At 41.4% G+C, this 27303-nt stretch overlaps 3 protein-coding genes across 10 annotated transcripts in view; 2 read left to right on the forward strand and 1 right to left on the reverse strand.

The window, feature by feature from the left end:
* Window positions 1-648: 648 nt before the first annotated feature.
* The window catches only part of ublcp1 (ubiquitin-like domain containing CTD phosphatase 1), a 28306-nt gene continuing 1651 nt past the window's right edge, over window positions 649-27303 (reverse strand). The window contains exons 1-11 of one of the 2 annotated variants that reach the window (XM_034607528.1): window positions 4486-4618; window positions 3900-4186; window positions 3562-3653; window positions 3140-3225; window positions 2914-3029; window positions 2583-2681; window positions 2298-2335; window positions 2005-2103; window positions 1666-1782; window positions 1426-1553; window positions 649-1247 (exon numbers count right to left, since the gene is read on the reverse strand). In XM_034607528.1, the coding sequence (XP_034463419.1) occupies window positions 1217-1247; window positions 1426-1553; window positions 1666-1782; window positions 2005-2103; window positions 2298-2335; window positions 2583-2681; window positions 2914-3029; window positions 3140-3225; window positions 3562-3653; window positions 3900-4053 (960 nt within the window). In that variant the 5' untranslated portion in view covers window positions 4054-4186; window positions 4486-4618 and the 3' untranslated portion in view covers window positions 649-1216. Of the gene's footprint in view, window positions 1248-1425; window positions 1554-1665; window positions 1783-2004; window positions 2104-2297; window positions 2336-2582; window positions 2682-2913; window positions 3030-3139; window positions 3226-3561; window positions 3654-3899; window positions 4187-4485; window positions 4619-27303 lie in introns of those variants that run through there. The other variant, XM_034607529.1, reaches the window with a different exon arrangement.
* LOC117774858 (RING finger protein 145-like) lies at window positions 7319-22393 on the forward strand. 3 transcript variants are annotated; one of them, XM_034607517.1, is made up of 12 exons: window positions 7319-7520; window positions 10523-10781; window positions 12593-12701; window positions 14056-14147; window positions 15758-15993; window positions 16162-16337; window positions 16744-16884; window positions 16985-17167; window positions 17596-17743; window positions 17831-17953; window positions 18086-18319; window positions 18459-22393. In XM_034607517.1, exons 2-12 carry the CDS (start codon window positions 10598-10600, stop codon window positions 19122-19124), a joined length of 2292 nt encoding a protein of 763 aa, XP_034463408.1. In that variant the 5' UTR covers window positions 7319-7520; window positions 10523-10597; the 3' UTR covers window positions 19125-22393. The 3 variants fall into 3 exon arrangements, with proteins under 3 accessions (XP_034463408.1, XP_034463410.1, XP_034463409.1); XM_034607519.1 differs by lacking the exon at window positions 7319-7520 and adding an exon at window positions 8149-8290; XM_034607518.1 differs by lacking the exon at window positions 7319-7520 and adding an exon at window positions 8596-8692.
* LOC117774860 (transcription factor COE1-A-like) overlaps window positions 25176-27303 on the forward strand; it is an 85784-nt gene continuing 83656 nt past the window's right edge. For 2 of the 5 annotated variants that reach the window (XM_034607520.1, XM_034607524.1), the window contains exons 1-2: window positions 25177-25977; window positions 26666-26822. In XM_034607520.1, the coding sequence (XP_034463411.1) occupies window positions 25847-25977; window positions 26666-26822 (288 nt within the window). In that variant the 5' untranslated portion in view covers window positions 25177-25846. Of the gene's footprint in view, window positions 25978-26665; window positions 26823-27303 lie in introns of all 5 variants that reach the window. The other 3 variants (XM_034607523.1, XM_034607525.1, XM_034607521.1) reach the window with 2 other exon arrangements.

Consider the following 27303-nt stretch of genomic DNA (forward strand, 5'->3'; position numbering starts at 1 on the left):
TTCCATCAAAACGTGCATCACTGTCGATTGTTTTGATGAATTATTAGCTACGACTACCAGTCTCAAGCTCAAATTTTTAATCCAGCGGTAGCTTTGAGGATTATTGCGTATTATTACATGTCAAATTGGTTACAGTGTTTGATAGATTGCAACACATTCTGGCTTTCCACTTTTTCCACTTTAGCTCTTCACAACAACTTTCACAACGTGGACATACCAGACTTGTTGCAGTGAAAGTCATACTTGATATTGACTATATTATGGGTATATGCATTTCTTGGCGTTGAATTTCTCATCCAATTCTAATGACTTATTAGCTTCTTAATGTAGCGTCTCAGTCACTTCAGGATATTCGATGGGTAAAATCTTGGCTTCTTTGACAGTAAGGTACGCCTATCTTTTAAGGAAACATATTATGCATTTTCAGATTTTCCCTTTCATCAACGTATTTTTTTGTGCGTGTAAACGATGTGCAAAGCGATATTTACTGTATTTAAACCCATGCCATGTACCTCTGTGTTATCTTCCACAAGAACACCAAGAATGGGCTTTTCAGCCACCATAGCTGTAACGCTTGTTGGTGCCAACGCACCACTGTATAAGTTTAATAAAAGTTTTGCTACGGTTTGCTCAGGCTGAGTGCCGCCCTGGTAAAGTAAGAGTGTAGGCTTTATCAGGGGGGTGGGCCTTATAGAGACAGGAGCTAAAACCAAGTGTTTCAGACAGAGGCTGAAAAGAAGAGCAGCAGCAATGAACAGTTTGAGGAAAGTGGTGTTTCTGAATAGAGCATGTAAACCTTTGTAAAATAACGAACCTGAATATGAGCATAATATGTCTCCTTTAAAAAGATCTGAAATACTTCCAGGTATCATTTAAGATATATTTTTGACACCTAATCAAAGTAGGAGTTAATGAGTGGTAATGGTATTTTTTTTTACCATGCACTTATTGCAGTAAACGCAAACAATATTTGTAAAAAGAAAAAAAAAAAAAAAAAAGATCAAGATCTGGGAGAGATGCTTAACATGCAAATATATAAATTAGGAAGGCTATCTCAGTCCTGGGCATTTGAGTGTTGGTTGCCGCAGGATTAGCGTAGGATATGTTTTCAGGTTTGAAATGAAGGACTTAGGTCGTAGCCAAGTCGGTGTGTATGTGCCTGAGAACTGGATGAAGGATGGCGGCATCCAGCCTTGGTCAAGGATGTAGTCCCTCCTCATTGATGCTGCTGCCTCTTGGATAGGTACCTACACACACACACAAACAAACAAGCACAAAGAGGTTACTGTTTGTTGGCCTGTTTTTATTATTAGTATTTGGTGTTTTTACTATTATTATATGGCAATTTTAACATCTGCTACAAAAATGTGTTATGTCACTACTACTATACAATAGTCCCTATCACTGTTTAGCATGTGTGCCAACCTCTCCCAGTGTTTGTGGTTGAGTCCAGCGAAGTCGTCAAGCTTGGCAATTTCTTTGAGGTATTGAGCGAGTTTATACAGCTCCTTGTCTTTCTCCCTGTTGAGGTGAGCCTTCATGAAGGGTCGAATCTAATAAACAAACACACAAAAGATGTTTCAGAATGATATGTATATAAACACTGGCAAGGATGATGAGGAAGAGGAGAGGGTCAAACTGGTAATGATGATGTCGGCCACCCACCTTCAGTCCGTTCTGTGGGTTCATGAGGAAGTTTCGTCCAATGTCGTCAAACATTATAGTGTTCTTCCGGTTGTAAATTTCTCCATACTTCCCCCATATCACTCCCAAGGGCTTCACCTGGAGACACACGACATTAAAACACACTAAATACGTGCGCACCCTCTCAAAAAGTGTACCTGTCTTTCTCTCACTGTTGTGTCACCACTAGCACTTTAATCCAAAGATAAACAAAATACCACAAGGGTGTGTGTTGTGATGTAGTGCTGTACAAATACAAAGCTAACATTAATGTGTGAAAAGGGCAAATATTTTAATTTGTGGTCAGAAGTGTGTACCAACCTCTACAAGCCCTCTCTTAGGGGTGTGTACTGTGATCATGGCAGCACTGTCCAACATGAACGTAATCTTGTAGTTGGGGTTGTCTGTCACTCCCAGCTCCTACACACACACACACACACACACACACACACACACACACACACACACGTTATCTTTGGTTCCGCTATAAATCCAAATACTATACGTTACATGGATTAACACTGCCACCTTTTGACGAAAAAATGGTACAGAGCAGTAACAGAACAAGACTTTCTGAGAACGAGCAAAGACTGAACAAAAAGTGGAATACTTACTTTCATTTTGGCATCAATCCACTTCATACTTGTTGCGGCTGAAGAGAGAAAACACAAGCTGTTCATTCCAAAAGCAGAAACTGTGAGGTGTCAGGGCAAGAACAACTGATACCCAGTGATACAATGTCTACTCAGCAGTTAGTTCTGACACACTATATGGTTCCCAATAAGAAATACCAAGAAAATAAGAAAAAAGAACATATTCAAAGAAAGATATTCAGCAACTATATTCTCATCTCATCGAATGCAATGCATGCAAGTTAGAAGAGAAGAGCAGAGACATACACCAAATGACAATATCATAGTCCTCGTAGGCTGACGTCAGGAACTCGTGAAGGTATGGCCTCATCAGCTCATGGCCCGTCTCTGCACACGACTTGTGATCTAAAACACACAGAGAACACAAACATAAATGCACAGAGTTCAAGTTTAAAGTAGCAAATCAATGAAATGAAGAGAGAAAGCACTGGAGACACAGTATTAAAGTAAAATTAAATATTGTGTACTCTTTAAGTAAAACTATAGTGCTGCTTAGTATTTGAATGCACTACTATAATGAGCCATATAGTCAGGGATCCCAGTCAGATTCTTAAAGAGACAAATGTTAGTTACTCACCAAACAGCGTGTAATCCACATCCAGTACCAGAAGCCTCTTCCCTTCTCTGGGAGGGTTCATCTCTTCCACCTTGTAGTCTTTCACTCTGCGGGCAATCTTAGCCAAGTTCTCCTCTCTAAAGACAAAGATCGACATTTTCTCTAAGACGCACACAGATGTATTCCTACACAAACCCTCTTTATCTAGCCTCTATATAGCCACAGACACACAAAAAAAACATCAAACCTGTTCTCCACTTCAATGACCTCCTCCTCGATGTCAAAATCATTGACCACATCGTCGTTCTCTGGGGGAGGGGCTAAAACGTCTTCCTTAACAAAAGAAAACACATGCACAGTTGAAGGGTTAGCGTTTGGCTAGGAATCACATTGGGCTAATGTGGGCAATGCACTTGGCATGTGTGTTTTGAATAGCTTAATGAAGATAAATGTTAGATTTGGTAAGTTTTTACACTGACCCACACTTTAAAATACTTATGTACACATGTGTCTCGGCTCACTCTAACCATCATTGGTAAAACTACAAATTAGTCAGTGACACAGGTATATGGCCAGTCAATAGAGCACCTAGCTCTTCAGAACCAACAACTGGAGTCCCAACCAGGAGACTTTGGAGTCGGTTCATTTCTCTGTCAACCTGCCACCTACCAGACTCTCCTCTCTGGTACCCATCATCATGATCTTGGTGTTAGGCTTCAGCTTCAGAGAGCCAAGCTTCATCTCATCCTCTGCAGGTTTACCTGAGGGCAGAAAAGAGAGAGAAACATTTGAAGGATAAGACAGAGATTCAGAGAAATTTTAAATGTTCGTACACATCAGCTGATCGTGAATGCGTATTCTCACATAGGGAAAATAGTTTTTACATATAATAAATATAATATAATGCAATGTTACAAAGAGAATCAGAGTTTTTGTCCACGTGGTTTGAGTACCATTGGGCATTTACACTGGCTCCCCCACATGTACGGCTCTTGTGACCATCTCACCTTTGACCTTGAGGCCCAGTAGTTTCTGTCTCTCCGGCAGCACCCCCGTCAGAGTCTTGATAGACTGTTTCAGATCCATCACCGTGTCCTCCTCAGACAGAGTGCTGATGGAGTACTCCTGACCTCCCCACTTTATGATCACTGACACTGACATGGCTCGCACGTGCTCTTCACACACATAAACACACACCCACACCCACGTGCTCGCACACACACACACACAGAGCTGGAGTTGGTTATACACACGCAATTGTTCCAGCTACTGTGACAAACCTGCACACGTACACCTGGCACAGAGAGGGGGGAAGAGGCAGAGGAACACAGGGGGTGTCAGGGGAAACACGAGAAAAGGAGCTGATAGTGAAACACAGAGAACAAACCGTGACACCTGCGTGTTCTTTTCACTGCGTGTTTCCAGACACAGCGGCTAAATGTCACGGAATCAGGGCAGACACTCAGTCCCTGATGTTGATATTTTTAGCACACGGGGTGGCTAACTATGACTAGCAACAATGTAAACACGAGCGGCAACCGGTCCAACCAGCTAGCATTAGCTCACTTAGCTAAACGGCTCGGGTTAGCTTACCTGTGCGAGCGTGCTAACATGTAGTGGTTGGTGAACGCTGTAGTTTCGTCAAACAGTTGAATGAATGAATGAAGTCGGTCGTTTCCTTTATCGCGAGGCGCACACTCTGTTCTTCTTCCTGGCGTCCCGAATCCTGCCGGTAGTGACGTAGAACAAAAGCTTTGTTACCATAGCAACACGACCCCATATTTAAAGCTAAAATATAATCGTTCAGCGAAAACGTCATCCCTCATTGTCATTTAGAAAACAAACAAAAAATGAAAATGGAAGCTTTACAACACTGAACTAAATAATTGATTGTGTGACCCTAGAGACAAAGTTTCTGTGTTTTCACTTTCCAACCCATTTATCCTGCAGCAGCCTACGTTTCACTTAATAGGATAGTTCACCCAAAAATAAAAAAATTCACTCATGATCTACTCAACACTGTGCCGATGGAGTGGTGGGTGAAGTGTTTGAGTCCACAGAATACTTTTGGAGTTTCAGGGGTAGACAGTGTTGCAGCCAAATCCAATACAATTGAAGTAAATGGCGATCACTTCTTCAAACGTAAAAAAACAACATTCAAACTCGACTCGAAACAGCTTAATTTACACCGTGTTTTTAGCCTAAATGTCCGCTGTGATCCACATGTGAACGCGGCTCCGGGCTGGAGGATATCAGAGGACATTTAGGCTGAAGACATGGTGTAAATGACTCCATTTCGAGTCGAGTTTGAAAGTCGGGGCTTACGGACACTTGGATGACACCACAGAAGCCGTATGGAGTCATGTTGTTTTTTACGTTTGAATAAGTGGTCACCAGTTACTGGTAAGTTATCGGCATAGTAATAATGATAATAATAATGAGATCATTTAAATTTTGGGGTGAACTATCCCTTTAAAGGAGGACATTAACAAGAAATGCATGTTTTTAACAAAAAATATTTTCAATTAGACAAATGAAAAGGCGATTGAATTCCAAATTCAAAGACTTGTACACTTCACCAACTGTGTAGAGTGTTGCAAACATCTAGTGCATGTTTAAGGGCTTCAATGAACAATTATTATTATTATTATTAATTGATGTACTGAATATTTTTTAGTTTGTTGTTTAGTTTATAAATCATAATCTAAATTGTGGAACTTTTCCCACAGTCCAAAGTGACGTTTTGACGGATCAACCCTAAAAAACAACAAATACATATCAGTTTACGTTCATGTACAAAACAGCATCAAACACTTACATTTGAAGAGTTGGAACCAGCAAATGTTTTAAAAAAAAATTCCATAGATAAATTACTTATACGGTTCAATTATATTATCATTATTATTAATACGTTGATAATAATTGTATTATCATAGTTACTGATTACTTTCAAAACTCAATGAGTGGGGTAATCGTTGCAGCTTTAGTATGTTGTAATTGCTTTATTGTTTGTCATATATGTATTATCCCATTGAAACAAAGTAATTTTAATTACTGTGCGTTGGTTAAAATAAAATAGATAAAATAGATATGATGTCTAAGGGGGTGCTCGAAGGAGAGGGATTAAACATATTATCACTGCATATGATGAATGTGCATTTTATCAATATTCAACATATTCAAGTTTATCAGATGTGAAGACACTGACATTGAGCTTGTTTGTAGGATGTGTCGAGTTCATGTGTGTTGTGTGTGTGTGTATGTTTTGTTTTGTAATGGAAATTTACGAAATAAACTTTTTAGTTTATGCTTACAACAGACATTTCCATCTAGGGTACAGCTCAACATAAACGTTATTGTGCACCCACTGTCTAGCATGTGAGCCATTGTCTATTCATGTCTTGCAGAAGTTAATCCTGAGGTCACTTGAATTCTATAGTGACCTTTGCTGTACTCTGTGGTTGGACTGTGTTTGTCCTTTGTTCGAAGAACTCAGCTGACTGAGACACCACCCTAACCATATATTATGCTATTTCCTCTCCAACACATTTAGGATGCAACATATAAGTCACACCTTTACAGACTATATGTTCCATAAACAGAACAATACATTCACGCCCCATGCGTGTTTTGGGGTCAGGAGGTAACCCACACACAGAGACACTTAAATATGAGCACAGACACTGTGCTCATCACTTTTCATCTCACTTGCAACCTCCAACTTGCCTGTGTGATCCTTTCTGCAGAAAGCTTTAACAAATAAACTTACAAAGACAACTTGTCTCAGAACCTTGTTTGTTGACCAATTAACACCACAGTTTTGTCTTGATTTGTATAAAAGATTGTGGGTCTCTGTTTCCTTAATATGGCGAGTGTAAATAAATAAGATAAAGGAAAATGGGGAAGGTAACAAACAATGCAATAAAAATCTAAATAACAATAATAATAACAGCAATACTACTACTACTACTACTACTACTACTACTAATAATAATAATAATAATAATAATAATAATAATAATGACGATGAATAAATATAGAGAATATAAAGTATAAATAATGGAAAAGCAAGATATTATAGTGACTTAGTAGCTATATTATGTGCTGAATATTGACTATGAAATGAAACAATAGTAAACTGTAGTTTATAACTCGAGTCGTCAGGGTGTTTTACTCGAGTAGGATTTTGAAAGCAGGACTTTTGGATGTAATGAAGCATGTTTGTGGTGTTGTTACTTTTATCTAAGTTACGCTTGCGTTGGTATAAAAAGTGCAGGGCCAATAAATACAAAAATAAATAGATAAATAGATACATTAAATGATAAATAAATATATAGATAAAATGAATAAATAAATGAATAAATGAATAAATGAATAAATAGATAAATAGACTAATAGATAAATAGATGAACAGCGGGCAGTCTGTAGCGCATGCTCAGTACATCCCGCTCGGTACTCTGGATAATGGCTGCTAGGTGAGAGGAGCGGATGGGCCGCATCCCTTCGAGTGTGAGACGCTTCCACCGACAGGACCGTTAACTCGGGCGGTGCCGAGTTAAAATGGTCGATATCCGACCCGAAAAGCATCCCGAGACCGTCGCACACACACCGAACATCGTCCCTCCGATGTAAGTCCCCCTGTATTTCACTTGTTGGCCTCGGCCGGCCGCTTGTTAGCCCGGCTACAGTTGGACTTAGTGGCTGGGATAGGAGGGGAGGGGGGGTTGCGTTAATCTTCACTAGCTGCTTTGACGCTAGCTAGTTTTAGCATCATGCTCGTGTCATGTGCGTGGAACCGGAGAGTCCCAGCCTCGTTATAACCGGGCGCCCTCCTCAGGTATGTTCACGTTTCCCGGTGTGTTGAAAGTGTTGCTCGGTTGTTGTCAACAGCTAACTAATGCTAGCTGGCTACGTTAGCTTTGAAATTGACGGCTGCTGTCCGCTAGCTCGCCATCTCCACGCCACATCTTCGCCTTTACAGCTCCATCTCCCTCCTCAAGACAATCCTTAATATTAGTGTTATTATTATTATACTGCTGCGTTCGCACCAGCCCGATTAGCAAAGTGCTGCGGTGTTTATGCGGCGAAGCTAAGCTAACGTCGAGACGAAGGGGTTACTAGAGTTCATGGCGAACCACGATCGATGCCGCACTCGCTCATCCGCGGACGCTGGTGGTGGTGCCCGTGTTTCAGTGAAGCGAGTCATGGTATAAATAACCCCATGCAGACTTAGTGCCACTACACAGCACCCTGTAGCTGTTAGTGGATTAAGATACTTAGAATACAACTGTGGGAGACTGCTGCGTTATATAAACTCGGATTCTGCGAGGAGATCTCACTGTGATGGTCGTGGGGAATTCAGTTATGTAAGTTGTCAGGATCCTGTCCCAGGCCGCAGGGAAATCATATTCATATTCATAATAATGCATGTACAGTAGCTTTCAGTCGTTGCAAAGAGGACAATTTAAAAGCAACAATACAAAATGTCAAAGGCAACAAGCAAAATACTACAATAGCATTTAAGACAGCAAATTGTATTCTACCAAATCTAAAATCAAGGGCAACAAATGAAATTATGCAACATCATTTAAACTCAACGGTAAAGGACAAAGAAACACAAGGTATTGCTAATAACAAGTATAAGTACGTTTTGAGAGATGATTTGTAAACTGAGGGTTCCTCAGGTAAACTCTTCCAGATTGTTGGGGTGACGACGAAAGGCCCGGCCATCTTTGGTTTTTCAGTCTTGAACGAGGAATATCTAACGGGTTCTTATCAGGAGATCTCAGGCTTTGGGTTGGTAAGTACTGATTTAGAAGCTCAGCCAAGAAGCTTTGTGCCAAGCCTTGCAGTGCATTGAAAGTCCCCAGCAACATTTTAAAACCAATCCTAAAACAATTGGAAACTGCTCATGTCAACTTTGAAGAAGCCTCCGTAAGTGTCTTGTAAGTGCACATCAGAAGCTGGAGGTAGCATGATCCAACTTGGTTATTTATTTTGTTTGTTACTTGTTTGTGGAAAAGACTGCAAGAGCTGAGTTGTTTGTCAGAGTCATCACCGTTTGCCTTGAGGGGAAAAAGGCAACATGTTGCTTCCTGAAATTTCACTTTGTGCTACTGTGAATTTACTCAAGCTCCAATACTGCTGCAGGAGAGTGTGATTATTAGTTATTGGTTTGTTTGAGTTCCTTCAGTCTTAAAACAAGACGAGCGAGTTTAATATTTACGGTTTTTTTTGCATCAATGTGGTGAAATGCCTCAGTAAAAACCTGTTAAAGATATTTGATTCATGGATATTCTCATCTGGTTGTTTTCATAAATACAGGGTTTCTCCATTTAAGTACGTTGACTTTTATGTTTGTATCTTGATACTGTGATATTCAATTTCCAATGTTGTGATTCTGTTATGCTCCTACTAATAGACAGTTTTGTTAAATTTCTAAATGCATTTGCCACGAAGAAGTGTAATTTACATGTTAATAGAACAGTCTGTGAGAAAACTGAGGAGGTGTGTAGGTGAATAAGCAGATTTGGCTGGTATGCCTCATTCATCAAGCCTGGTGTTGAGTCACATCTGCATGTAAAACATCTGAGAGTGTTGCACAGTTTCCTTGTGCTCATTTAAAGTTCTGTGCAGCTGATATGCAAACAAAACCGCCCAATAAGTCTAAATTGATTATTGACTGATAGATTTGACTATGCAAATTCTACTTAGGTGAAGCAGTTCATCATGTAGCCACCGTCCAAACTAGCTAATGTATAAGGAACTTTACCATATAATCACACTTTGGGAAGTGGAAAAACCTTGCGGTATCCCTGTGGAGTCTCAGCAGTAACATCCTTTTCCAGACTAGCAGGTTTCCCCCAGGATCGTGTTTCCTGCATTCCTGTCTAAGCAGCAGAGACATACGTTAACACACATAGGTGAGGGAAGTCAGCAAACAACAACAGTTGCATCTGACAGTAGTTTTTAGTTCTGTTAACTCAACCACCTGACTGCTCCTCCTTGCACAAACACATAAAACCACTGGGGAAGCAGCAGTGAAGCGCCACTGTAGGAATTTGTTGCAGGTAGTCATTTCAACAACGTGCCCTAAACAAGGCAGGAAAACACCCAAGTTTTCCCCAGTAGTGTGTAGCTTAGTACATGTTTCCCCTCAGGGTGTAACTGACACCATTAACATCTAGTATGTGAGTGTTTTCTGTTTTGTACATGGTGGAATAATAGGTTTTAGCTTCCAAACCAGCCAAAACTATATTTTGCCATATTATGCAAATACTAAATGTTATTGTGATATTTTTCATCGATTCTGTAAGTACATGTTTATTTAGCTTTAGCTTGAAATATGAACAATTAAACATTATGCTAACTGTTATAAGGATGGGAATTTAACCGGTCACATTTTTTGCTGGTTTTAAGTGATCTTAACTGGCAATTGCTATTTGCACTTTTCATGCAGAGATTCACTTTTCACTGCATGTAAAAGCACATTTTGATTGTAATCTTGCATCATGAGAAATACATTTTTTTATCTGTTTATCTCACCTGCTTCTTTCTGCACTTCCTCTTTGCGAGTCTACATCCTCTTTGCATCATATTCAATCTTGTTTTCTGTGTCTTATCTCTACAGTGCACGGCGCGTCCACTCTTAACATCCTGCCTTCGAGGCCACTTCTGCCTGCCGATCAGAGGGTAAACTGAGGTCATGGCAGTCAAGGACCGTGTCGAGGCGGTGCTCAATGTGGGCCTGCGTGTTCCCAGCATCATGCTGCTGGACGTCCTCTACCGCTGGGATGTCAGCTCCTTTTTCCAGAAGATCCAGCGCTCCAGCCTCTCCAACAATCCCCTGTTCCAGTACAAATACCTAGCACTCTACCTGCACTACTTAGGTCAGTGTTACTGTCTCTCGCACGCACGCACGCACACACGCACACACGCACGCACACACACACTATACACTATACAAATGCTTTACACTGTCTGCAGTTCATTGCATTTTAGACATTGGATAACAAAACACGTGCTGAAAGAGCTGTGGCCAGTATGTCAGAGTTATCACGACCTGCTGTAGGTGTTTGGTTTGGCATGGGTTATCAGCTGAAGTGGTTCCTGCTGTGCTGGCTTTATCGGCAGGTCGAGGGCCAACAGAGTCAAAGTTTTATCCCTCTTGATTAGATTTGCATGATTTCTTTTTTTCCCCCATTCAGCATCATAAGCCCTCTGTAGCTGACTGGTTCAGTTTCAAAATGTTCACACATGGTGGTCTGCTGTCTGCCACCAGACTATGCATAGTTGTGAGAGTGGAATGAGAATAGGTGGAGTGTGACAACTGATCTATTGATTTATCCACTGATAAAATAATATTTAAATAGAATGATGCAGCCCTCTCCTCCAGCTGGGTGGCTCATGTCCTTGGCCCCTAAATGTTTCTCAAATTTTGGAGTCGTTCAGTTTCTTTTGCACTTCAGTTTCTTTTCATTTGTCTGTTTAATAAAACTTCACAAGGAAAAAACGATGTGAGTGGGTGTTCATGCTGTTCCCCTGGATACCTAGTAGTGAGAATTGCTAGTGCAGTGACAAGGAAATGATACCTCACTGCCTTCCCACATACTGATCTCAGCCAGAGCAATTGCCCAAATCAGGGGAACTGCTGTCATGATCAGTTCTCACTGAACTTTAACAGTGTCTGTGTTCGTGGAGGATTGTATACTTGGATTTTAAGTAACATTATTTTAAGTCTAATAGCTGCAGATAAGCTAAATGCTGGAAATCCAATTTTTTGACCGCTGCCATAAGTTTGCCTTTTGCCAAAACTCAAATCATCCACTAACTCTAGAAAAATCCATTGACATATCCTGCTGATAGTTGATGGTGAAAACCTTAGTTTGGAAGGTAGCGAAGGTTAAAGTAATAAACTCTACCACATCCCCCAAGTATGAGGAAATGTGGATTAAACACTCCCTTAAATCATTTCCACTTAAATGTTAACATAAAAGGTTTACGAGTGTATTGTTAGTCTCCCTCAGCTGTTGTAAACCTTGTGATTCAAGGGATGACAAACCATTTTAAGGCTGTTAGTTACTCATCAACTAAAAGACAGAACCCTTGTTTTAGGACAGACTACAATCTGATTCCCGTAGCCAATAATGGAAACTTGATGTTTCAAAGTCTGTGCAGCTCAGTGATCCAGTCACATACATTTCCATTGACACAGAAGCGGTTCAAGGCAGAAACAAAAGTCGCATTGAAGTTGAAATGAAGTCTGCTGTTAGGGCTGTGGTTTCGGCTGCAGCTACAAGAAAACCCACAGCATACTGTTGAGTTTAGTGTTTGTTTCTATGCCTTTGTGTTTGTGTGTGTGTGCTGTCAGACTGGGCTGCAGTTGGTTTATGAGCCAATAGGCTTGGTATGTGCTGATCTGTGCTCTGTGTGGACAGAGAGAGAAGGGGGGGAGAGAGGCAGTGAAACCAATGTGACTGTTGCTATGCGAAAATATAATAACTTTTTGGACATGGTTTTATTTTACTGTTGTACGATAAGCCTTTTGGCAGCTGTGACTTATTGACTGTCAAAAACATCTCCCTGCACTTACATAAAAAACATCTGTCTCACGTACACAAACAGGAACCATTTGAAATGCTTTACTATTTATAAATATCTGTTGTATGTGACCATGTGTGACTGTGTGATTGCCTCGCAGGTTACATCCTGAGCTTGGTGCTCCTCACTCTGCCTCGTCAGCACCTGGTGAAACTGTACCTGTACGTCCTTACGGCCCTGATGCTGTTTGCAGGTCACCAAGTCTCAAGGTATATACACAAACACTAAGGATGCATGATGGGCCAATATCTTTATTGTAAATATCGATTATTGTATCTCAGATGATAATTGTGTCTGATAATACAGAGCAAAATGCATTTATGTCTTACTGTAAACTATAATGGTTTATCCTACTATAGATTTGCAGGGGCTCCCTAGCCTTTAGTCAGCAGTCACTCTCCCAAAACGAGACAAACCTGCAGAATTTGAGCTTTTATTTCCCGGTATTTACTGCTACAACCTTCAGTTTTTAACTTGCCCCTTTTTCAAGCGAGCAGATGTGACTGACTGCATTTCTTGTTGCCTAACTGCCCTTTAAGATGGTTTGTTAAAACATTTGATAGCTCTGAATGTATAAGGATAAACCAACATTAATAAAAGAACAGAGAGCTCTCTTTTGGAGTAAAGCAAACCATTTTGAAATGGATAAAAGAGGGAGAATTGATCAGAGCCGTTGCTCATACATTGACCATTGCAACTGAGCTGTGAAGAAAAATCACAAGCAACCTTAGGGCACGGGTCGGATGAAGGCATCACAATCCACTGAAGAAGTTTTAAAGAGAAGAAATATATAGAGCATAGCACAAGATGCAGAGCACGCAGAAGCAAGAATCTGAATAACAGAATAGAATAGCAAAGAAAATGTGTGGAGAAAGAAATGATCCAAAACTTAGAAGCTCATCTGAAACATGGAGAAAGTGGTGTTGTGGCTGCTTCTTTAATGGGACCACTAATCTTTATTGCTGATGTGATGGTAGCAGCTAAATTGATTCAGAAGACTACAGAAGAAATTGTCTTCAGTTTAGACAGAAATTATCAAAACTAATCAGGAAGAACTTCATCACGCAGCAACACAATGCCCAAAACACAACTAACGCAACAAAGAATTTCATTATCGTGGTGCAGGGTTTTAGACTGGCCGTCTCTGACCTTAGACCTAGAAGAGGCTGTGGTAAAATGCTGGAAAGCATCACAAATAAAGAATGCAACAGTCTGGTGATGTCAGTGGGTTGCGAACAACAGTAATAGAACTAAATATTTCATGTCATTTTCCTCTCCAACATCTGCTCCTTTTTTATTTTGTCACCTAAAAATGGGGCTTTTTCATTAGTTGTTTTAAAACATCTGGATGTAAGCACCAGGTAATAAAAGCTGAAACTCTGAACCCTCATCTCATTTGTCTTTTATTACAACAAAAACATAGGAATTGACCTTGCAGTTCCAATAGTTTTGAAGGAGGCTGTAGCTCTAATATGTGTTTTTCCTTTTGTTCAGCCACACTGTAGGTCAGTTTATCACAGATCTTTTGTGTAAATTGAGCATTTTTTGACTTCTCTGTTTCAGGGATTATGTCCGCAGTGAATTAGAGTCTGGCTTCGAAGGACCTGTCTACCTGGAACCTCTCTCAATGAACAGATTCACCACTGCACTCATAGGTAAAACAAGCACACTTGTGTATTAAATGTACATGACGAGGAATGAATGCATTGTGCACAAACATAGTAAGGAAAATGCACTTCAGTAGTTCTTTTTGAGCTCATGGGTTACGCTGTAGTCTGACTAGCACTTCCACAGATGTAAATACTTGTCGCAGTGATGCACTTACTGCCGTTTGTCAGCTTGGCAGTATGTCTCATCCATTTCTCTCAGTCGCTGGACACAATACTCACTGTCATGGTTCAGTCAGTAAATTGGACATGTGCATCATCTCCTCTGACGTCTTCTGTCGTTTATGTGTTGCAGGGATTTCAGTTAAAGTAACTGATATTCAACAGTTATAATTTCAGTCACCGTTGTTTGAAGTACAGACAAACCAACACACAAGTATAAATACTCACAACGCCACTTGTGTAGGCTGCGACATAAGCTCTGCAACGATCCTGCACCAATTTATAAACCAGGCTTTACTCCTCTTCCGTTTCAGTTGGAATTTGATCTTTCTCTCTCGTTCATTTTTCCCCCATGCATTTGGAAAGTCTAGAAAAGTACGGAAACTTAATTTAATAGATCTTCCTTCCCTTGCAGTACTGTGGGAGGACGAAATGTCAATTCTATTTTCTGTGACAGCGAGAATCCCTAAGGAAATTACTAAACTCTCTTCTTGCAGCTGCAGCGTCTTTCTGGTGACGTGGTTGTGGAAACATTTTAGCTTCCGTAGAGATTCAATCAAGTATTATTCAAAATTTCTTGGCTTTATTTAAATGTCCCTAAAAGGTCACATCCCTTGCCACTTTCAGGACTACATTCCCACTACTACAGTACTAGGAATACGGTGAAAACTGGCTCATGTTAAAATGGAAAATATTCTTATGTGTCTGTAGGACCTGCTTTCATTTTGCTAGAGTGTAGTAACAGAGTCTCCTGTGCTATATATAGACCGTGCTGAGTGCTGATATCACTGCTCAGTGAAAGCCTGAGAAAGTGAAAACAACATCCAGTGATAAAGATATACTGCTGTAGACAGAGGAGGGAGATTAAATCTGCTAAATACTAAAGTGGCCTCATATTGTCCCCACTCTGGGATCGCTATGAATGTTCTAACGGGAAGTTAATTTATGTGGGCTCTTTATTGCACAAAGATTTAAAACAATACATCATTCAAAGCAGTTCAATAAATTTGTTGTATTAATGTTTTTAAAAAACTTGAATGTTAAAATAATAACTTATGCACATACTTCATACGTTTAGATACGTCTTAACTATGTTAACTTTAATTTAACGCTACTTCGTTCAAGAGTTATATTTTGGCAGCACGTATAGTTGACTCAGTGTGTTGCAGTTCTTTCTCAACAATACCAACATTATCACACTAATAAAACTACAAGCAAGACCAATGAGGAACTGATGACTGATACAAACACCCTGATCAGTTCCTTTTCTTCGATTATGTGGTAGTATAAGTAATTCTGGGACTCCGATAATCCTTCATATCAGTTGGAGGTGATTTAGGTTTTGAATTTTATTAATTGTGGTCCTAAAAGGTCTCAAATTGAACTTGTTGAAACCTGCAGAGTCACCTGATGTGTGTATGTGCATCTTCTTTCAGGTCAGCTGGTGGTGTGTACGCTGTGTTCCTATGTGATGCAGACCAAGAGGATTTGGCTTTTCTCTGCTCACCTTCTTCCTTTGGTGGCCAGACTGTGTCTGGTCCCACTGGAGACTATTGTCTTCATCAATAAGTTCTCCATGATATTCACTGGCCTGGAGGTCATTTACTTCCTGGCTTCTAACTTACTGGTACCATACAACCTGGCTAAGACGGCCTACAGGGAGCTGGCTCAGGTAATAAACTATTAATGTGGTCAAATGTTGCTAGCTCTTTCAGTTTTTATTACAGGATTTCAGCTATTGTAGTCCTGTGAGACCTCATATACAATATTCATGGTTTTCTGTCTTTGTCCCAATTACCTCCGTCTCTTCTCTATCGCTGTCGCTCGCTCTGTCCCCCAGGTGGTGGAGGTGTATGGGCTGCTAGCATTAGGTATGTCTCTATGGAACCAGCTGGTACTTCCTGTTCTCTTCATGTGTTTCTGGCTGCTGCTCTTCGCGCTGCAGATCTACTCCTACTTTAGCACCAGAGACCAGCCTACCTCAAGGGAGAGGCTCCTTTTCCTCTTTCTTACCAGGTAAAACCAGAGCTCATACTCTTACTGATTGTACATCACAGACTCTTGTAAGTGTGATCCCACGGCTTGAGTCATTGTATTCCTACAGATGTAGTGATGGTGTGGCAATGTTTAACAAATAATGTTGGCTTCTGCATTTAGCCTTTCTCAGCCTATAGGAGCTGTACAAGATTATCATAGAATTATTATTTTCTGAATTTACATTGAACAAATTATTGTGTATCCTGTGCTAATTACATTTTGCAGTGTGGTAAACACCCTGTCTGCCCAACATAATAATCTAAACAACCAGTGAAAATCCCAGAGGAAATGATTCCTCCATTTTCTGCTCAACAAAGTTGCCTACACACTTCAGCTCCACCCGTCTCCCCCTCTTACATGCTCTCTCCTCCCTCCCTGTCCTCAGTATTGCAGAATGTTGTAGTACACCGTACTCCCTGCTGGGTCTCGTTTTTACTGTCTCCTTCATCGCTCTGGGGGTTCTCACACTCTGCAAGTTCTACCTGCAAGGCTACAGAGCCTTTATGAATGACAACACCATGCACAGGTCAGTCCCTACATATGTCTGTACCTGCAATTGTGTCTGTTAGTATGTTTTTCCTAATCGTAATCATTTACGAGGTCATGTTTTTTGTCTGTCCCTGCAGAGGAATGACAGAAGGCATCACCCTGCTGATCCTCGCTGTCCAGACCGGCCTCATCGAGCTACAGGTCATCCACCGAGCCTTCCTCCTCTCCATCATCCTCTTCATCGTTGTTGCTTCAATCCTGCAGTCCATGCTGGAGATAGCAGACCCCATAGTCCTGGCTCTGGGAGCATCCAGAGACAAGTAAGATGCATTAACAACATTTCTTGTTTTAATGTTTGGATAAGTTTAGCTTTATTTTAGTTGACTAATTCATGCATCACCTTTATATTTCAGAATCTGAAAGTGTTCTATTTCTATCAAGAATAAATGTGTGCTTATAAAAAAAATGAAGTATAGCATTAAACATGTCTCTTCAGATTTACTCGGTCATTCCCCTGTCACTTAATACCACAGGCACAACTAGCTGTATATGGAAAAAACTTTAAGACATGATCTGTCAGTGTGCCATTTTGCCAAAACTACTGAACATATAGATTTACATCTACCTGAAAAGCCAATCAATGCTTTGTAAAATAACCAGTATCTGGACTGAATTTGTGTGTAAGAAAAAGATGTAGAGATAGAGCTGATCATCTTCTCCTTTGCTCTTTTCACCATCCGTCCTTTAGGAGTTTGTGGAAGCACTTCCGAGCTGTGTCTCTGTGTCTGTTCCTGCTGATCTTTCCAGCCTACATGGCCTACATGATCTGTCAGTTCTTCCACATGGACTTCTGGCTCCTCATCATCATCTCTTCTTCCATCCTCACCTCCCTGCAGGTAACATACAAGCAAATACCGATAATTATATACATTAAATCACTATGAATGTAATCATAATAATTTTGTACCCACCGTCACCCCCAGGTTCTTGGCACTCTGCTTATCTACATTCTCTTCATGGTGGAGGAGTTTCGTAAGGCTCCTGTTGAGAACATGGATGAAGTTATTTACTGTGTCAATGGGACCTATCGATTGCTGGAATTCATGGTAAGTGTTCCACACACACATAAACACAGGATACATTATCTCGAGCGAGAAGGCAGCATGTGCCCAAGGCAGTGACATACAATTTGACAGCGGTATCTCAGCCTCAATGTCGCGTATCTCTTCCTCTGCCAGGTTGCGGTGTGTGTGGTGTGCTACGGCGTGTCAGAGACAGTGTTTGGGGAGTGGAGTGTGATGGGAAGCACCATCATCCTGGTCCACTCGTACTATAACGTCTGGCTCAGAGCCCAGCTGGGCTGGCAGAGCTTCCTGCTCAGGAGAGATGCTGTAAACAAGATCAAAAGCCTCCCCACAGCAAGCAACACACAGCTGGAACAGTACAACGACATCTGTGCCATCTGCTACCAGGTATGAGTTGAGGAATCACGAATCATTCACTCTAAATCTAAGCTAAAGTAAAGTTTTATTTGATACCTGTTCTCATTGGCTAAAATTGATTTGAAATGTTGAATTGAACTGCAACTGCTTTTGTTTTGAATACTTCCAGGACATGAACACAGCGGTGATCACTCCGTGCAGTCATTTCTTCCACGCTGGCTGTTTGAAGAAATGGCTCTACGTACAGGAGACGTGTCCTCTTTGCCACTCGCAGCTCAAAAGCCAATCACCTGCCACTAGTGTCCCCAACCAAGAAAACCCTGCAGCCAATCAGATACCTGCAGGGCAGGACGAAGCCACAGCCAAGAATGAGCAGAAACCTGGTGCTCCTCCAGATGATGGGGAGGAGGGAGCAGGAGAGCAGGAGGGAGAAAAAGGACCTGGCACGTCAGTTGGAGAAACTTCTTCCACTTCCTCCAGTGCGCCCTCTGCTCCCCACAACCTTGTCAAGACTCTGACATCCACCTCCTCCTTGTCTTCTTCTTCTTCTTCTTCTTCATCCACACATACAACTGATTGTCTGCAGAATCAGTTGCCCACAGATCCTCCCTCTTGCTCTTCTTCCTCTGACAAGTCGGACATACCCCCCTCTTCTCCATCGCCCTCCATCCCTTGTACGTCTCACCACTCGTCTTCACAGTTACAGGCCCAGGCAGAGATTCCCCCTGCTGAACCTAAGCCCGCCCCAGCCTCCCCACTCGACAGCCCATCGTCACAGCTCGACCAGCCCACCTCCCCATCTGAGGAACAGTCTCCCTCTCCGAGCAGCCTCTGAACCCCATTGTAACACATACAACATACATGCATGCACATAAGCAGCCCTCAGTCTGCCTATATTCCACTTGTTGAGCATTTGGCTCTTTTAATCAGGCCAGAAATTCAGCTCCAAACCCCTTCATGTCCATGGGAGTGATTCAAACTCATTTCAGAAAAATGTTAATTCATCTCAAAATCCAATGGGAGCTCTCCATCATATCCACAAAATGTGAAAACCTGATTGAAACCGAAGTATCAGGTCTTTTTTTTTTCTTTACACCCATTAGAGACACACATCGACATCGCTTTTGTTTTTCTCATTTCAATCCCAGACATTTCATGTGATGGTTGCTCCCATCCTGCCTTTGTTCGTGCAGCTTCTCTCATCGCTGTGCATCTCATTTATGTTTTGCTGTTGCCCTGTATGTGCCATGATCTCACAAGGAAATGGGTCAGAGGTTGGGAGAACCTTTATAGATGATTGATAACTTACGGTGGAAAAAGTCTTAACATTTCATAAAGTCGACAGATTTTTGAGTTTTCACTGTCGGACGGCAGCAGCTGTGTGTATGAATATGATGTGTTAACAGACTGAATGTTACTTCCTGAGGCTATCACATGACCTGAAGCCTGGTGCTGAGCAGAGGATACATGGTGTGGTCTGGTCGAGGGTTGCAGTGTGAGCAAATCAACGTAGAGTAACTCATAACTCATTTCATGCGTCAAGCTTTCTTTATCATCATACTGCTTCAATATTCGATTCAAACTTGTTTGGCTGGTCCCAGCAAAAACATTCTTTCTCATCGCCAAACTCTTGTATTGTTGTCAAAGAGATATTTTTATGGTAACTTTTATTTCACTGCTTAATATCGACAACATACTGTGCAGATGGACTGAAAACAAGGGAGGGATAGATGAGAGGAGGTGGAAAAAAAGTAGCCGAGGCCAGAGTTTGGATTTGAAGCGTCAGCATTGTTCCGCAGATCCGGCAAGGAGCCCAAACTTTGTTGTTATTGGCTTTACTTCACTATGGTACTCATCCCCGCTCATCCCCCCCCCCCCCCCCCCATTTGTACCAGTCCATCCCAAGTTTATCAGCCCGGCGATTGTTGAAACTCTTTATGTCAGGACCCAATCGCATCCAAACACCGCGTGTTTTCTAAGACCATCATTATTATCCTCTTGCTGCTCGGTCACTTCACCCCATGAAACGTTACTACCAGCAAATTGAGCTATGAAACATAGCTTTTTTTTTAATTATTATTATTTCACACGTTGTTATGCACACACATACTTATCTTAGCAAAGGGGGCAGGATGCAGAGAAGTGTGTGTGTACGTGTGTGTTGAAAAGTCAGAGTATTTAAATGGGAGACTTAAACTTGAGAATGCCAGGTCCTAATGCACGCTTCTATGTAGAGCTTGCACGCTGCCACGGTTACCATAGCATTTATTTGTTTGTCCTCCGTGTGCTCTAACCTTGCTACCAATGTTTCTCTGCCATTTCTCTCTCTCTCTTTTTTTTGTGTCTTTTTTGAGTCGCATTTGCACTAATGTCATTTATACTAGCAATGCTCCAAAGCTGTTCTGTGGCTGTCAGCAACCAAATACCCTCTGACATGTTTGTGTCCAAGGAAGCAGCCCAATCTGTTTGTGTCTAATGTATATAAATGTTGCTCTGTATGGCATCTATATTAAACCAGAGGAGTGTTGACATGAAAACTAGGTAGGGCTTGAGTTCTCGGAAGCTTCACAGCGGCTCAGGGTTTCTTTGTTTCTGTACTTAACCTGTGAACAAAGAACAAACTTGTGGCCGAGAAGCATTTTGGGGAAACCAAGGGTTTCTGATCTGAGACCAGCCAGTGTTGCTGCTTCTCCTGTCTATATGACGCGTCCTCAAGCTGGTGTGATCACTCTGGTGCCCTCTAATGTTAGGAGTGGGATCAGCATGGTGCAGATGGTCAGGAGAGGCAGTAGTTAACAACCCTCAACAGTATTACCTTACTACCACTAGTACTAAAGGTCTTATTATTATGAATGACTTTATTCTTGACATTAAGCGAAGCATTGGCTGCAGGGCTGAGAATGAATACATTATCAATGTAGGATCAAACCTGGCCAACGCTGTTTAACTGTTTGTGTTTATTTCTTTTCTTCTTTTTTCTAAAGAAATGAAATGTAGAGTTTGATGTATTTTGCACATGTTCAAATGAAAGGCAAACATAAGGACTCTGTGTTTTTGTTGAACTTCTTTTATTATTTTATTATTAGATCCATTCCTCAGGCTTTGATTTCAAACGAAGCACTTGACATTATTACACATTTCATTTTCATTGTGGAGCATTTTTGAATCGTGCCGTTCAGAAACATCACAGGCAAGATTCAAAGTCAAATGCTCCATGAGGTTAAAACTGCCATTGGCAACTGTATGGGAATTTGCATCGCAGCAGAAGGTGATAAGCGACTGTCGGCTCTCGATTCCTGACGCATTTGAGTTCATACTCCATGTTTTAGAAAGTTCAGGCTCTGAGCTGTGACATATTCTTTTAAATACTGTCAAGGACAGTTCTATAAATGTTGGAAGGTAAATGTAAACTTCAGTATTTAAAATTTGATCGTGCAACCCATAGAGAAAGCTCAGTTGAGTCTTTAAATGCATTATTTACATTCCGGTGCATCTCTTGATATATTTCAGCTGTGGGATTGACTTCATTTAAAATGCATCAGCAACTGTTTAGGCTATTTGCCTGCGAGCCAAAGTGCCAAACAAATGCATCAAGCCGTCGCTGCTGTTTTGCACATGAGCGACATCATCTATACGTTCCTCCATCTCCACCCTGAGCCTGAGCAAAGTGTTAAAGATTGTCAGTCCAAAAGTGCATAAATCATTCCTCTATTATGTTCAACATGTAAGTGAATATGTTAAAGGAATGGAGAGCTGCCATCTGCACTCTGACCACATTTATTTTGTGAGAAATAAGAGTAAGCACTGCTGTCCAGTATCGTTGCCTCTGACGGGTGTGTTGAGATTTACGTCAAAATAAGCCGGGTCACGTTCTGGGCCGCTCAGACTGAAACTCCTTTTCACCTCCTTTTTTTTTTTTCCTCTCCTGATTCGTTTTTTTTCTCCACACACACATTCAGGACCTGCTCTGTAAAACCTGACTCTGAATGCCAGTCGTATTCTGTCAAACTGCTCCATGGTTGGTTTTGGATTTTATGCCTGGCATTGCCTTGGTTATTTTACAGAAACTGAATGTCAGAAATAAAATGAACCATCCACTCTGGACCCTGCTTTTATTTGGAGATGCCCTAACTCACGGTTTGTTACATTTATATTTGTGATAGTGAAGTTGTTGTATATGAAGTGGTAATCTGTTATTAGATAGATCGGTAGATAATCCTTTACTGATAAATTGGGTACTTAGATAAAGTATAAAAATATAGTAGCATAAAATAAGCGCGTTATAAAAACAATTAGACACAGAACACAACTAGGATTACACTCAGTAGAGCACATACCTCCACCAAGACCCAACAGTCTCCATAATTCAAACAAGCCTTATAGTTAAGGCCACATTGTGTTTGTCAGCTGCTCATTGGTTGTACTTTCACAGATTTCCTATTTGTTGCCACACAGCAGCTGAAAACCACCTACATCCTTATGGACCACATTTAAATCCACTGGACACAGATTTTTATTTGGATCCGCATGGAATTGCACAAACTTTTCATCAAGGTTCGTTTGTTTGATTATCAGCAGGATTACGCAAAAACTACTTAACTGAATACCATGACATTTTGTGGAGAGGTCGGGCATGACCCAAAGAAGAACCCATTAAATGTTGGCGTGGATCCAGATCAAGACTCAGATTCAGGTATTCTTTTTCACTTTCTCTAACATTGTTAGATATTATTACAGGGTTTTTGTTTGACATTTTTGTTGATTTCTCAGAAAATGATTCATGGAAATTGATAAAACAAATCAGATGTGTTTAGGGGACTGATATTTGTGCGCAATTTGGTGCAGATCCCCCAAAAATCTGGATGTAGTGAGTTTACATGTGGATTCATAAGGGGACTGTACACACGTGCAATTCTGAGCCATGTCATTTCGCAGTTTAGACACACGGTGGCGCCGTTGTATAGTTCTTTTTATAAAGCACCGCTGGAGAGAGAAGCCCTGTTCTGTCACAGCTGTGTGGAGTCATTGCGCACGATCCAGTGGAGTTAACTCGAACATGATCTTGTGTTTATGTTGCTCCTCTTCTTCAAATGGCTCCTGTTTGCTTGTTAATATATCATCAGCTTTCTAATTATGTTTTTTCTTATTTAGGATTTTCCAAATATCCAATATAACACTTAAATACCCCTTTACTTTAAATTACACAGATGTGATGCTGATTTCAAATTTAAAGTGGCCCCTTTTTTCTCTTTGTATTAAATCACCTCTCATAATTCTATTGGAACTGGAAATCATCTTATATCACTATATTTTATATAAATATATTTTGACGTTATGAGACTTAAATTAAAACGCACTCCTTAATCATATATTGTCCCTCTGTCGATAATATCCCTTCCTAATAGTTTTGGTGCATATTTTGACATTTTATTTTGGCATTAGAATGAACAGAAACCACGCATTTTAATTCCCTTGGATACAATTAGAAGGTTTAAACCTTAGTGGCGAGTTGACACGCACAGATTCATCTTATTTCTTGAATTGAATAAACTGAGCTCACACTCTGACTGTGATCGATCCACACAGCAGGAGCCTCTCCACACTCCTCCATTCACATATTTCCTCCCTCAGCTGTGAGCGCGCTTAAATCCCACATACACCGTCTCTCCCTGCACATATAAGCAGGAAACTGCCGCATAAAAGACTTTTATTCTATAGTATAATCAAGGTCAAGAGCGTTTTTCAATAACCCCTGGGAATTAAAGCCTGGAGCGGCGCCAGTTTGGCCCTGCCAATCATTCTCTCTCACTGAATAATACAGAAGTTGTTGACCTTTTGCACTTCGACAGATCAATACCATGTCGCTTTATTTGTATTTCATTTGTATTTGTTTATTTATTAAAATGGCTCATGGAATTATCCAGGCTATTAATATTTGTGTTTTTGTTTGGATCCCCTTGCTCTCGGCGCCGTGATGAATTGTTTGAAATAACAGATGGTGCTGGAGGCAGAGACAAAGCGGGGAAATCTGGTAGCAATTATCCTCAATTATGTTCATTGTTATTTTGAGCTAATTATTGTTATTGTCACTTTAGTTTGTGCGTCTTGCGGCGCTGCAGCCTGCAACCAGAGGGGCTATAGGAGACAATGCGTTGGGACGGTGAGATGTGGCTTTTTGGGATTGAGCCTAAAACCAATTGGTCTAAATAAAAAACTTAAATGTTCAGGCTGAGGTTTCATATCAGATCCTCCACATGTCTGCGGATGAAACAGTTTAATAATGGGCCTGTTTAATCCCTGCGTTTTTTCACTTCGTTTAAATTCACAGTTTTTGAGGCAGAAAACCCCCAAAATAAAAATTTAATAATCTTGTTAATATGATAGAAATGTTTGCTGTGATATTGCTTTGAAATATTAATAAATAAGAAAATAATATCTAATGTCTTATCTTAAAAGTCCAATGATAAAAATGTTTTCCCTTATTTACCATGAATATATATATTTTTTTACATCATTAAGTCCACCTAGTGAGTTTTTACGCACAAACTTTCCGAGTGGATTTTCTGCCTTTTAGCGCGCACGCGAATTATTCTCCACTTCTACAAGGAAGCGTTTTGCCTTGAAACATTTTTGTGTAAAAAAATAAAGAAAGAAAGAATCCCTTGAATAAAGACAGATCGGGTCCCGGGACACGCGGAGCTGCGGAGGACAGCGGGACGCATGAGGAGGAGATGGGGCTCCGCGGACCTGACTCTCCACTCTCGTCTTTGTTTGGGGGCGTCTCCTCTCCTCCTCTCTCCTCTCCTCCCGTCCTATCTGTCCCCTCCCCTCCTCTCCTCCGATCCCCTCCCTCCCTCCCCTCCCCTCCCCTCCCCTTCCCTTCCCATCCAAGCCTCCCTCTCTCTCCCCCCCCTCGGGCGGGAGAAGCCCGTGTTTGGTTCTCAGAGTGAGTCCTTTGGGAAGAGTCACAAAGCGTATTCCTCCAGAGAGAGAGAGAGAGAAGGAGCGCAGTGTCGGGAGTCAGCCGCAGGAAGCAGCGCTGCTCGGGACCTCCGCTAAAGTCCCGCTCCACTGGGCCGAGAGACGCGAAGAGAAAGCAAAGAGCGAAAAGGGGAAGAAAGACGCGTCAGATGATGATGACATGTGATCTAGGTGCGAGGTGATCTCTATTTTCCTCCGTGACAGCTCCAACTGTGGATCTCCGAGCGCACCAGGAGTGACTTTTACGCACCTTCCCACACTGGCTCAGTCCGCGTCCTGGCGTCCGTGGCGATTTAAATTCGTGGTTCAAGTCATTGACATTTTGGATCCTACTCTTCAGATGTGATTTCCCATCAGATTTAGCGCCCACTTCCACCTCAGGACTAGAATTAAAGGAATACAGAGTTTATTGCCTGATTTCCAGCGAAGCGCACGTAGCAGCAGCGGCAGCAGCGGCGAAGAGCGCACCCACGTTTCTCCACTTGAATCAGGGTGAGAGATCAGGAGTGCACGGTGACGCGGGGAGAGACCGTAAGAACAGAGGTTTAGAGGCAGCAGATCTTCGGAGGTTTGTTAATGTTCGGGATCCAGGAGAGCATCCAGAGAAGCGGCAGCAGCCTGAAGGAGGAGCCGCTGGGAGGCATGAACGCGGTCCGGGGCTGGATGCAGGGGGGCGGCGTGCTGGACGCCAACACGGCCGCCCAAAGGTGAGCTCGTCCCTCCTGGAGGAGACACCACCAGCCTCCTTTTACCTACCCATGGATTTTTTTTAAAAATTTCTGTCAGGACGTACCGCTGCCTGTGCTGGACACAAGGCTGCGATGATGGGGAGCCTGGAGGATTTAACTGCTGCTAATTTGAGAAATTAAGATTTTCATGCATGCAGATAAATTCCACAACACATTGATCACTAATTTATAACATACTAAACAGTTTATGGCAACATGGGTATGTGTGTGATTTTGTACATGCAACATGCTCCTTCTGTCCAGTTGACTGAGTTTAAAGAGCATGAAACCAAATAAATAAATCTGGGCCTTTGCTTTGGGTTTGAATAAGAAAAATAAATGTGTCCATCCTCCAACTTTTCTAAACAAACATATAGTTTTATTTGAGGGGAATAAAATGATCTCCCTGCCCCATGGTGACAGAGATGTTAAGGTGATAAATCCTGCCCTCCTGTCACAGATTACCATTAGGATTGACCTCCAATATAAACACATTTGCAAGTAATTGAAAACAAATGGAGTTTGATTTTTGGGAGGATTTTCATTCAATTGTAAAAATGTCACAGCCAGATCAAGAAAATAAAAAAAAATCCTCTGAATGAAGTCAAACTTTTATCGCCTGACCACTGTTCCAACACCGACTCTGTTCGCGCCTGTGTATCCGCAGTGGAGTGGGTCTGGCCCGGGCTCACTTCGAGAAGCAGCCGCCCTCCAACCTGCGGAAGTCCAACTTCTTCCACTTCGTCCTGGCTCTGTACGACCGCCAGGGTCAGCCGGTGGAGATCGAGAGGACCAACTTCGTGGACTTCATCGAGAAGGAGAAGGTCGGTGCAGAAACTCACTTTGATCATTTGTGGATTTAATATCCTGAAAGATCATTTATACCATTTATACCATCTGTGAAAGGCCTGAATATTCCCCTGTGGTTTGAAATGCTAGGTTACTGATGTCAATGTTTAATATCAAATAATGGAACATAACTTATCCATCAAAATTATTATTAATTTTATTATTATCATCATTGCTGTTATTATTATTTAAACTTAATTTTAAGTGAAAGGGATAAAATATAAAATATAATATAACACATTCTGTAACTCAAAGACCTTCGATTAATTTTTAATTTGAACATTTGCCATAATTATACAAAAAAAACAACCTCTGTGGGCTTTTAAAAAAATTGTTTGAAAATTACTGCTTCATCCAACACAACCACTTGTTCAGGCGCAAACAGCCGCGTGTCGACCGCGCTCCTCATCAATTATGGCCCCGTTTAAATGAGATGAAATGCGGCGCACGGGACAA

The sequence above is a fragment of the Hippoglossus hippoglossus genome, chromosome 14 (genome assembly GCF_009819705.1).
Source record: "Hippoglossus hippoglossus isolate fHipHip1 chromosome 14, fHipHip1.pri, whole genome shotgun sequence".
Taxonomy (NCBI): domain Eukaryota; kingdom Metazoa; phylum Chordata; class Actinopteri; order Pleuronectiformes; family Pleuronectidae; genus Hippoglossus; species Hippoglossus hippoglossus.